The sequence below is a fragment of the Solanum stenotomum genome, unplaced genomic scaffold (genome assembly GCF_019186545.1).
Source record: "Solanum stenotomum isolate F172 unplaced genomic scaffold, ASM1918654v1 scaffold19150, whole genome shotgun sequence".
Lineage (NCBI taxonomy): Eukaryota > Viridiplantae > Streptophyta > Magnoliopsida > Solanales > Solanaceae > Solanum > Solanum stenotomum.
Genome location: NW_026025390.1, coordinates 55454 through 67956, shown reverse-complemented (window position 1 = coordinate 67956; position 12503 = coordinate 55454). Strand labels below are relative to the sequence as shown.

At 36.0% G+C, this 12503-nt stretch overlaps 1 protein-coding gene across 1 annotated transcript; it reads right to left on the bottom strand.

Annotated features, from left to right (window-relative positions):
- Positions 1-84: 84 nt before the first annotated feature.
- On the bottom strand, positions 85-10775 carry LOC125850784 (sphingoid long-chain bases kinase 1). The gene is made up of 9 exons (XM_049530622.1): positions 10434-10775; positions 9484-10033; positions 9024-9392; positions 7665-7758; positions 7523-7560; positions 6005-6151; positions 3576-3675; positions 818-1746; positions 85-520 (listed from the first exon to the last, which is right to left on the bottom strand). The coding sequence occupies exons 2-9, from the start codon at positions 9901-9903 to the stop codon at positions 371-373; spliced, it is 2247 nt and encodes a 748-aa protein (XP_049386579.1). The 5' UTR covers positions 9904-10033; positions 10434-10775; the 3' UTR covers positions 85-370.
- Positions 10776-12503: the final 1728 nt, after the last annotated feature.

Genomic DNA, 12503 nt, shown 5'->3' with positions numbered 1-12503 from the left:
CACACCCCTTCCTAAGGCCTTTCTTTTGTCCATTTCCAGCTGGTGCTAGGGTTTATGTGGCAATGAAGGTGGAGAGGGGGGAACTGCTGGATAAATAAAATTTTCTTTCCTCAACAATAGAAAAGCAATAATTTACACGCTTTGTCAAACCATTACAAAAAACATGGCCAATATTCATAGCAAGCCAACTCAAAAGGCAAAAAATACAAGTTACGGCAAAGGGTACATGTTAAGATATAAGCTGACATATAATTTGAAAAATGAAAGCAACATTGACAAAATTTACAAGGACCTCAATGACGAATAAAAAGCTGAATGTTGTAGCCGGAAGGAAGAGAGACCTATTGAAGATATACAAGGACTCCATCAATCACTTGCAATTACCTGGGGCGCGACCAATAAGCCTGCACTGTTCTGGAAGCAAGGACGAAATCACTTGCTCATTTACTGGGAAAAGTTCACCATCAATACCACAGCTACTGTTAGAGTGCTTCCCAGGCTTAACCTTTACTGCCTTAACCTGCATTTCATAGAAAAAAAAGCTTAAATTGATTTCAATGAGCACCAACCAACAAAACCACATTATAATTTATAAACCAGATTTTCTGTTTTTGAAAATGGGTTAACTCTAAACTGATACTCTGTGTTTCTCGGTGCAGTTTATCTTTGCAAAGTAGACTGACTTTTTGAAAATATCCATACAGTAATGGCCTCCATCCAAGACAAGGAAACTTGTATTAATGCTCTAAAAAAAACTCTCTGCCTTGGTGGGAAAAATGGGTAAAAAGCATCTAAAATACGGCTGCTGCTGCTTTACCTTGACATACTCAACGTACGGGAGGGAAAGGTGTCGGCCCATTTGCAGAAGCAAGAAGAACCTTATAAGCTTCAGTCTTCCACTTCCATGAACCAACAACAGATCTAACGTGTTGTCATCAGGTTCTGCTTTTGGGGCCACAACCTGTGAACTTAAGCTTTGAACAGTTTTGCATGAATGATTGCAGACCAGGACACCAAGAAATTGACCTTTGGTAGACACCCATTCTTCAGCAGCCTTCTGGACAATATCTTTCCGAACAACATCTTCAGTATCTTCTGCTGGTCCAGGCAATTCAATAGGATTTTCTATATTCCAATGAGGTTCTGTGTCCCATCTTGGTTCTGCATCCCAAATTGGGCCGGGGTCTGACATTGTTGATGAGATATCCTCTTTATCATTTGTAGTTGTATTTGCCCAAGAAGATCTAGTGGGGTCATTTGCAGCAGTCAACCCAGCCCACCCTTTATCTGCTTTTGATTTGGACCTAGTCCTGGGCCAATTCGGTGTTACTGAATGTGGAACCTGAGGATGGATAACTTCCGGTTCAGAAGTTGTGTTGCCACTCCGTCCAGCAGACAAGCGCTTAGATTTTGCATCAATTGCGCGCACATATTCTGATGGCTCAGTGCTACTACATGTAGTATCCAAGTCTGCTCCAGACATTCTACTTGGGGTCATTATTGAATCAATACTTGATAAGCTTGAGGCTCTGGGAAGCCCTTCCTTGCTTGACCTTCTCATAATGTCTGTATACAATTCAGACATATCAATGACTGAAGCTTTTCCTTCTCCAGTTGCTTCTTTCAGTGCAGGAAGATACTCCACTTCAAAATTGTACTTTGGTAAGCACATGAATTTGAGGAACCCAGCGACAAAGTAGCGAAACGGACCAAACCGCTTCTGGTATTTCTCGGATAGTTCCAGCACTACAATAGATAATTGAAGTCAACTATCGGAAAATATATGCAATTCAGACAAAAATATCAAGTGGTAAATACTAAATATCCATGTGAAAGACAAGTGATACAGCCAACAACAATGGAAAGTAGAGAATTCATACAGATATGTCAACCTTTTATTTATTTATTTTATTTTTTTTTATGACAAGGGAAACCTGCAGCCGCTACCCTTTGAGTGCGCACAGGGTTAAACCCCCGTTCCTATGCAATAGCTCGCAAACCACATAAGAGAGGTAACCCGCACTAGGCAAGCCCGGTGAGGCGAGCTCGACCTAGAAGGCAAACCCCTTGCTTTCGCTGGCAAGGGGTTTCAAACTTGAGACCTCCAACATGGAAGTCCCAAGCCCAAACCACTGGGCCACCCCGAAGGGTCAACCTTTTATTTATTTTCTTTTTTTAATAATCGAGAAATCCTCAAAGACCAGTGGCTCATGGTTCGAAATTCGGGGGATAAAGGAGTTCTCTTTAACCTTATCCACTTAAATACCAAGCTTTGTTTGCAACAAGTTTCAAACCTGTGACATGCACCTAACCCACACATAACGGGTTGCGCTCTCACCACTAGACCAAAGCCCAGGTGCTGACATGCCAACCTTTTCAATCATCAGACCAACCTTCTATATTCTCAAAATTAATTAATCTTAAATCCTTGGCGTCATCCACAATCTGCGCAGCAGCTATATAAAGGCATCAAGTTGGTGCAGACTGACATCCATAAGCAATGTCATGCTGGATATCCCAAGTGCATATGCATCTTATGTAAGGAAAAAAATCATGTGCTGAGAAACATGAATTTTGAGTCGCAAGCATTAAAAAGCTTTACGGCAATAGCCTCCACTAGCATTTTTGCATTCGATAATCGAACTTTTTTTTTTTGAAATTGGTAACGTTGTATTCCTCAGCATTAAGGATATGCTGGAGACCATCACAAAGAAGCCAAAAAAAAAAAGAGTAGGAGAAAGCTACTTACAGAGATCCTAACAAATCTACTAGTTCTAATCGATAATGCCATTTCCCTTGGAAAAAATAATAAGCATACTGATGAGACAAGTTAGCAGAATATGACAAAGCAGACCCTGGTACAATAGGGTCAAATGCTATCTCTAGAGTTGCTAAGTCAACTCGTAACACTTGAACCCCATAAGGTTTCTGACAATGTAAGTAAATCAGATATGTAAAGCATAACATCTTGCTTATTATGTTACATGACCCAATTTTCCTCCTAGTTACACGTAAATCTTCCATTTCAACACAATCAACAGGCCATCCACGAGCTATTACCACTAATTTGTCCTATACCCTAAGACAACACAAAGTACTCCCCATACCCTGGCCTCCATGGTCCCGGCATTCAGAATCATTAAATCTGGTGGGTCCCAAAGATCCAAGACGCAGGAACCATGGCAGTCCAAGACCATGGAAGAAATGTTCCAATATAACTCACATTAGTCTTTACGACTAACTCATTGCTCTACAAGAGGTAACCATAAGCCATAAAATGAAAGAAACCCTTGTTAGAAGCTGGAACGACGTTCTGGGGTGACCTGTTCTAGCAATTACCATGTTCTAAGGTTCACCAATTTTAAAAAATCACGTTCTGGGGCGACGTGTCCCCTACTTTTCCAAAATATTTCCTCTTACGTATCTGACTCCTTATCTTACGCTACTCAAGCATCTGCATTCGTGTAGGTAACAACGACAAAAGTGTTCAAATGACATGATTAATCTAAATAACAAGAGTTATTGTAAGGCATAAACATTAATAATTGCTAGGGAAAAAAAATGAACTAAATTACCATCGCTTACAAAGCCAAAGTAGGTGACAGTCGATCCAAAGTGAATTCTACCACTTTGAACCCATTCAACAGCAAAAACATCGGTAGGTGTAAGCCCTCCCTGAAAACAAGAAATCGACACTACATATGAGGAATAGATAACCTAGCAACAGTAATGAAATATTTTGAACAATATTTCAGATATCTGATTTTCTATTCATACGTCTTTTTAATGGAAAATACTGGAACTTCAACTTTATTAGATTTATTCAAGTTCCACTCGTGAAATAAATGCCTCTGAGTGATAGCGTTAGAGGAGGGTCTTTCTCTACTTAACCCACAGAAAAAATAAAAGAAAGTATTATAGAAAAGAAACCACACAGAGAATAGAAAATATCAAAGATTTTAAAATCCTGAGAAGACAAAACGATAAACCTGGGAAAGACTATAGATCTAGAGCAGACGAATAGAACCAGTCTTCTAAAAGAAACTACCTGACCAAATAAAAGCTGTTCTTTGCTTTGAGAAAGTTATCTATAGTTATGAAGTAATAATTCTATTGTTAGGGAATTTTTTGTGGAACAAGTAGTATTAACAAAGTAGAAAATCTAAGCAAAAGTGTGATTCTCTACAAATAGCATCCAATCATCTACTGCTAGATGGATTCTCATAGGTGCACCAAAAATATACATTTGAACTGGGACTCCCTAATTTGTACAGAAGTGTTTTCCACCCCTTCAAAATCTTCCAATAATTTTCCCTCCAGCTTGTCCACATAGGAGCTAGAGGGACCACTTCCCATCCATATTTCTCCTTCCTACTAAGAGCCCATCCGAGCAGCAATGGTAGTCCATTGTATGCTAAGCAAATTCAAAGCAGTGCTCAATAACTCAGCTATGGAACCTTTTCCTCAACATTACAAGCACTAGCTGGACAATGCCAGAGCACGCATCGGATCTTTTGAGTTGCTGGATTAGGAGGGGAGGAAGTAAAAGTCAAAAGAGATGGTGGAGATTAATACCATCATGTATATGGTGGTCAATATGGAAGGAAAGAAATGGGAGATGCTTTAAAGATAGGTCCAATTCCATACATAAAGTAAAATGGAATTGTATTGAAGCTCTACTTCTTTGGTGTCTACTTTGTATAGAAGATGTAGATCAGATTGCAGATTTGATAGGAAGCTTGTAATTGCTCACTTTTGGAGGTGGCCAGCATACCCTTAATGCTGATGAATACAATTTACCAATTTCAAAAAAACACACTACCTGACTATTATTATGAAGTTTTTGCTTCCATCCTAAAGACCTAAACTTCCAACTATATTAATTCCAACCTTAATTACAAGATACATAAGATGGTCACAAAATCCATCACCACTTCCAACTCAAGTTTGCAACTGAAAACAAACAGTAGTATGGGACTTTCAACTAAAGTCATGCCTCAGAAAGTGAAAGGTTTGCTGGAAGGTTGGCAACAACAGGTGACACCAAAAGAGATAAAAGCAGATATAGAAAACTATTCCATTGTGCATATTATGGACAATATGGCTGGAGAGGAACAAAGCTTGCTTTGAAGGGCAGAGAACTCACATTTCTAGAATTAAGGATAGATGTTTACAAGCTACAGAGAGTGAAGTGCACAGATATTCGTTTTTGGTGTTGTTACTTAATGTGTTTAACTTATAATATTTTATAAGTTTATCTATTTTTTTGTACTTCTGGTTTGAAGGTAGTTTAATAGATATTTTTAACAGGTATATGGATTTATTGGATATGCTACGAAGAAGAGTGTGGTAGGCTGCTTTTTGTTTTATGTTGTTTTTGTTTCTTTTCCTGTACCATCTTGGTACCATTTAATAAAATCTCGACCACATCAAAAACATTAACTAGCAAAACTTAGTTGTACTTCCATGTGATGTTCATAATATCATCACTGTAAATAAACTCCAACAATAAACATCGAGACTCAGTCTTATACCTATTCTGTGATACCTAGCTTTTGCAAAGAGACAAAAGATGAGAAAAGGTATCACAGGGTAGAACACTAGCCAAGGTCCAGGAAGTATCTATTTAGAAAAGGTCACTAGACAAGTCTCCATCAAGCATGATGTCAGTGATCACTATACTCATTCATTTATGTTTATGAGACATCATTATAAACATAATTTAACCGTCCTATCTGAGAGTCAAGACCGTGATCCATCGGTATCAGATTACTAAATAGTGCTTGTCCACAGTCTGAACAGATCATCTAAATCAAAGTTCTCTTTTCTTATTCTTTTTTTTTTTTTTTGAATGGTAACAATATTATATATGTGTAGCTCAAAGAAATCAAATCAAAGTTCTTTCAAATATTTTCTTTAGGAAAGGAAATGTATATTTTCAACTATCCACCAAGTTGAAATCTATAATTAGCATGAAGACGCATTGAAGAAAGATAAAACATACCTTGACAATTGCTATGGCAGCTGACACTGGATCTCTAACTCCAAGCACGGTCCAGACCAAAGAATTATCAGAACCAGCAGGAATGATTCCAATTGGAACCGAAATTGCTTCTTTCTGGTTATCCCTAGTGAGTAACCCGTTTAAAACCTGAATCAGAAAAGCTACATTAAGCAAGTTTAACATATTTTTCTAGGCGAAGTAAGAAATATTAATTAACTCTGAGCACATATTTCAAATATCAACCAACAGATATTGGTACAGTTCACTTCTTGGTTCAGAATGACCAAGTTAGCATTTCAGAAATTTTCAAGAAACAATAGTAAAACTGTAAAAGTCACCTTATTATCATCAACAATGTCAAGAAACAATAGAAATAGTTGTATTAAGGCCATAGCTCAGAAAATGTGAGAATTCTATTTTAACACAAAATCAAAAGCTATATATAGGGCGACTAAAAAGCTCAACAATAGCATACCTAGTGTAATCCCACAAGTGGAGTCCGGGGAGGTTAGAGTATTTGCAGACCTTACCCCTACCTCGTGGAGGTAGAGTGGTTGTTTCCAAAAGACCCTTGGCTCAAGTAATGACTAAGAAGCTCAAGAAATTATAAAATAAAAAAGAGGCTGATTGTAACAAAAAGAAAGGTAGAAATGAGTTTGCAAAAGGCAGGAAAGAGGTCAATGGTTTTGTAGCCCTTCTCAAATTTGTTTTTAATTTTATGTCCTTTATACAATTATACTAGATCTTTGCAGGGTCAGTTCTTCTATTTAAATTGTAAAGGGTTATCTTCACCTATTTCCTCGGCATGAAAGCTAAAGGAAGATGCAAAACCAAAAAGAACCTAGGACTCATCAAACTGTGTATATCTTTTGGATCACAAATGATGTTCCAGCTTGTTAAAGATGATTGGTCAGATTCCATGGAGAGAAACCCCTTTATATAGGCTTTGTTCACTCTATACTTCTTGTATAAAGGATCTTCTCCCTTTTGTCAATGACTATTACTTGCTTGACCAAAAAACAAAAAGAAGTGAAATTCCATCGGAGAGGCCTCAAAGGGTGATTATTTTTGCTGAATTTCAAAAATTAGGGGTCGTATCAACCTTTCATGTTCTTTAACCTTTTTGCATAGCCTTTAACAAGATTGGCCGCTCAGGTGAAACTGATATACTCGATACATACAATCCCCATACTTAATAAATGCAGCACTATCTTCACAGAAAAGCATATGGCCATAATTGACAGACCTTACAATTTGTTTTACAAGGTAAAGGAAATTACACTTTCACAAAGGCTGCTTCTATCCTAAAGCGAAAGAAGTGTAGCGAATCAAGTAACTCTATGCACACCTAAATTATGCCACGACAGCTCACTCAATTTAGTGCTACTCGAAAAACCTTTATTAGCTTAGCAACTGGCTTATTGATGCAAGAAATGAGACCCATTGAACTATACAAGTAAACATTCAACCATACACACTTGTCACTTGCGAAATTTGAGAAAGAGAGACATAACTAACCTCATTCACTATTCCATCACCTCCAACACATATAATACCTGAACATTTGCAAATCAGAGAATATAAGAAAAACAATGATGAAGATAATCTAAGACATCTAAAACTGAATAACAGAATAGTTATAAAGCATTGAAAGAAATACCATCAGGACATGTGCTGAAGTCTACTGTGCTTGCAAGTTTCCTGGCATGACCTGCAGATGTGGTTTTGACTACTTCCAACTTAAACCCAGCAAGCTGTTAATTCAATAGAAACAGAGCTAAAACTTGAGTCAACAAGAACGAACAAGGATATCCAGTCTGAGATGATTTGCTGGATCGGAGGACCACCAAAAAGAAATTCTGAAAAATGAGAATCTCAAGGATGCACAACAGAAGGCATACGTGACTAAAACAGAACTTTCTCAATCTGCACCTTATGAAATCAATTGGTAATATCCACAATTGACTCACACGATAGATTACACATGAAAGATTCTTCCTTAAGAGCATATTTTATAGTGCTTATTCTGAAAAAAAAAACTTATTTGAACACCTTGAAACCTATAAATCCAGCAAAAACCATCTAAAAGTTTTTTGCAACGGTTCTTCTCTTTTTGGACATACAACAGCATCAATCACAAACAAATCGATTCCACATAAAAAAGGAAAAAGAAGCAAACTGAACTTGGAAAAGGCACATGATTTTGTAAATTGAGACTGCATTTCATAATTGAGAAGATGTGATTTGTTAAGAAATATTTGATGACAATTATCAAGAAGAATAGTTATTCAGATGACAATATTTGCATAGATTAATAGCACCCAAGGTTGTGGCTAGTGGCTCATGAAGTGGCTGAGAGCCATGAGATCTCCAGTTCAAGCCTAGCAGAGACAAAAATCACTAAGCGATTCTTCTCATCTATCCTAGCCTTGGTGGACAGAGTTACATGGTACCTTGTTGCTGGTGGGAGGTAGCAAGTATCACGTGGAATTAATCGAGGTGCATGAAAGTTGGCCTAAACACCACGGTCATCAAACCAAAATTTTGCATACATTAATGTTTTTTTGGACACGTAAAATCTGTATTTGTCTTTCCCAGACATGTTGTAAGTTTTGCCAACCCCAATTAACTTGGGATGAGGCATAGTTGTTATGTATAATTGTATTTTGCAAGTTTGACAGTTGGGGACGGGAGAAAACATAAAAAACTTGTGGACGAGCAAAGGAGCAACTATGTAATTGGATAAACACTGGAAAGCAAGTAATAATGACCATTAGTAATGTAGGGAGATATCATATAGCCTGCATATCGCAATGAACAAACACCCCTTTCAAGGGGAAAGGATGGTTGGTGCTAAGAGAAAATGCAATTAGAGAGAATTTATTTCATTTACATCCAAAACCACTATACAATTTATTATGCATTTAGCTTACCTTTTCAAAAAAATTATTGTCGTGCAATTAAAGGAGCAAAGAAAATTGCCAGATAGACAACAAGATATTACAGTTCTAGAGCATACCTTGAATATAGGTTCAACCTTGCGATGGAATACTTTACTTGAACGACCACGGCCAGACCTTGGGTTTAAAATGACAAGCATTTTAGGAGGATTTTTACATCGTACATATGACTCAGGAGGAAATTCATTAGTACCCAAATCAGAAGCCTGCTTCTTTGATGAAGCCAGAGGATGAGGCAATAAATTCACATAACACTGTTGATCTGCAAATGCATTTACCCATTGAAGTGCTTCCTCGGATGAAGAAGCTAAGAAGCGAAAATCCTTCTGACTTCTTCGATTTTTTAAAAAACAAGAAAGAGCACTGGAACCTCTTCTCAGAGGATATGAATGGATGGTGAAATGCCGGAGTCCAGGACAGTGTGATACCTGTGGTACGTGCAGAACCTACTGCTTAGCAAAACTCAAATGGAAGTGATACAAATTCTGACAAAACCCATAATCCCTTAAAGAACCTTACCGAAATAACATCCTCTAGATGCAGCATACTAGAACCCCAAACCATAGCCTTGCTCGTAAGTTTGGCTTCAACAGCATCCTGGCTAGTAACCTCCTTTGAGGCTTCTAACTCCGAATTTTTATGTGCCTTTCCCTTGTCTGAAACCAGCTTTCCAGAAAATACTTCATATCCAAGCAGGTCAGACTGCTCATCCCCAATGTCAATCCTATGCTCCTCATTCTTCTCCTTCTTAGGATCATTATTACTCAGACTAAGTTCTCCACGTGTCAGGCTCCTTCCTTTGCTCCGTTTTTCAGGGAAAACAACCGGAGATGAATGCTGCCCAGCTGTAATCTGGGAACACAAACCGAGACGTCGAAGAGACTGCTGAGTTGTAATTTTCAAAGAATTATTTTTAACAAGATTCCCACTCTTCTGCATATTTCTGCTGGCTGAGCAAAAGAGAGAGAATACAACTGAACAATAACGGGTAGCTATAGTGCTAGTGTATCAAGATCCAGAAAATAGCTAATTCAAAGCCTAAAATTCACATCCAGCAGAAACACCAAACCTGCATCATGATAATTTTAAAATGATGAATACATTGGGGGAAAATCACTAAATCATTACATCATAACAAAGCAAAACAATAAAACCACACTCTCCAGATCAGAATAAGCAGAATTCATCAAGAAAACAACGACCCAATCGACTAAAATTGTCAAGCCAAAAACTAACTGTAGTCTCACAACATCAAAACCTGCATATTTACGAAAGCATTCACTAAATCATAACGAAATGCAAACAGCACATCACTCTCTAGATCAAAACTACCAAAATTGATCCCAGAAAAGAAAAATGCCACCAAAACAGTTAAAATTGACGAACCAGAGATTAGCTTTAGGCGTTCCACCTACCAAAACACGGACACGTACACAAAATAAAAGGAACAAAAAAAAAAGAATACCAACCTGATTGTTAGGGTTTCTGAGGTCAAAATATACCGTTCTCGTGTGCTATGATGAAAATCGAAAGCCTCAATTGATGTTTGCAGTGAAAATCTCATCGGAAAAAAATGCGTCCTGAAGTCGGCACGACGGCAGTTCACGGAGGAGCCGATGAGCGGAGAAGAGAAATGACCCGATATACTTCACATATGGGAGAGAAAGGAAAACACAGAGAAATGAGAAATCGCTTTTTCCGTCCACTTTCTCTCATCTACTACCAAACATGAGCAAATAAAAAAAATAATCCTTCTCTCTTCTATAATGCTAAAGTATTTCTTCATATGATTTGTTAATTTTAATGGATCTACTTTAGTTTATTTATTTTTTTAGCTTTAGGACATGAAAATTATAATTATCTAATTGTCCTTGTTTTAGTTAAAATATTTTTTGGTGTGTTTCATTTGAATATCTTAATTTGGTTTTGTGTAGAGTATTAGGTAAATGGAAGAGTTGTTAGTAGGTGGATTACGTGAGGTCATTAGTACACATACTTCTATTTTGGGTTGTCTTTTGCTTCTCAAACGCGCTAATTTTTAATTTTTATCCTTCAAAATTATAAATAAACAAAAAATAGTCGAAAGTTATGGATAACAATAACACACATAAAAAAATTCACAAGGCATAAGTTCAGTTAAAGTTATGTCGTAGACATAAGTTTTAATGACACAAGTTATGTATGAAGGTAAAAAAAATGAAGCTCAAGGCACAAGTTGTGCCCCAAGCTAGACGTTTAGTAGCGCAAGTTATGTCACACGACGTAAGTTCGGTGACACGAATTGTATTACATAACATAAGTTTAGTGGCAGAATTTATACCTCAAGACATATATAAGTTTAGTGACAAAAATGATTTCTTACCACAAAAGTTCTCTAAAAGTCTTGTCTGTGATTTAAAAGTTAATTTAAAGAAGAAGTTATACTTTAAGGCAATCTAAAAAATTTTATTACGAAATTAGTTGTACGCGGTGAATTAAGATCATTAAACATTTAATGATACATTTTCCATAAATAAGCCATAAGGGAAAAAAAATACCTTTATCGTAATATTTGAATTTGGTATACAAGAATATAATGATTCCATGTAGCAAGAATGAGCTTGTAAATTTTTCAATCTTGACCTATCTTTTTTCTTGGTCTTATTTATGTTTTTCATGTCATTTACCTGCACGAGTAATACATAATAGCAAATTTATAAAACTTTTAAAACTTTTCAAATAAATTCAAAGTATTTAATTACTTCTATTATTTAGTGCCCGTTTGGATGGACTTTTAAGTTGATCAAACTAACTTAAAAGTCAGTTTTTAACTTGTGAGAGTGTTTGGCAAATATAAGAACAACTTAAAATAAGTCAAAAGTTAAAAATAGGTGACCTCTTGCTTTTTTTTTTAAACTTAAAAGTCATTCTACTTTGACCAAATATATTACTTTTTTACCCTTAATTCTTTTAAACAATTCTCAAATTCTTTCATGTGATCTATTCAAATTATATATTTTTGAAATTTAAAATAAGTTGCACATTTAAAATTAACTTAAATATTAAGTTATTGAAATTGAATTAAAATATAAATTAATTTTGTTTTAATTTTTCTTAGAAATAAAAACCGTAGATTAATCAACTTTTTATTATGTTAATAATTTTAAGGGTATTTCAGACATTTTGATAAAAAAAGTATTTAACAACACTTATTTGCCAAACACATCAACAACTTTTTGCAACACTTTTATCCAAACATATAACTACTTATTTTTAAAATAACTTTTAGTACTTTAAAAAATTACTTTTTAAAAGTTACTTTTTTTAAGTCAATTCAAATATGCTCTTAGCCTTTTTTTTAAAAAATAAAATTATGATGATTTGAGTTGTTCAAGAATGGTTGTTACTTTTTCTTTTCTTTTTTTAATAAAAAACAGTTACGTACATGACATGTATATAAATTGAAGTGCTCCATTCCGAAAAAGAATGTCGCAACAATTTGCTCCAAAAGTAGATACTCTGCGTTTCAACTTTTGCAAGTAACCTATTCAATCTAATTC

Coding starts and splice junctions, on each gene's coding strand:
- LOC125850784 (XM_049530622.1), bottom strand. CDS start 9,903: ATGCAGAAGAGTGGGAATCTTGTTAAAAATAATTCTTTGAAAATTACA. Junction 6,152..7,522: donor GTGATGGAATAGTGAATGAG/GTTAGTTATGTC, acceptor TTTCTGATTCAG/GTTTTAAACGGGTTACTCAC. Junction 1,747..3,575: donor CTTTGGCTTTGTAAGCGATG/GTAATTTAGTTC, acceptor TATCTATTGTAG/TGCTGGAACTATCCGAGAAA.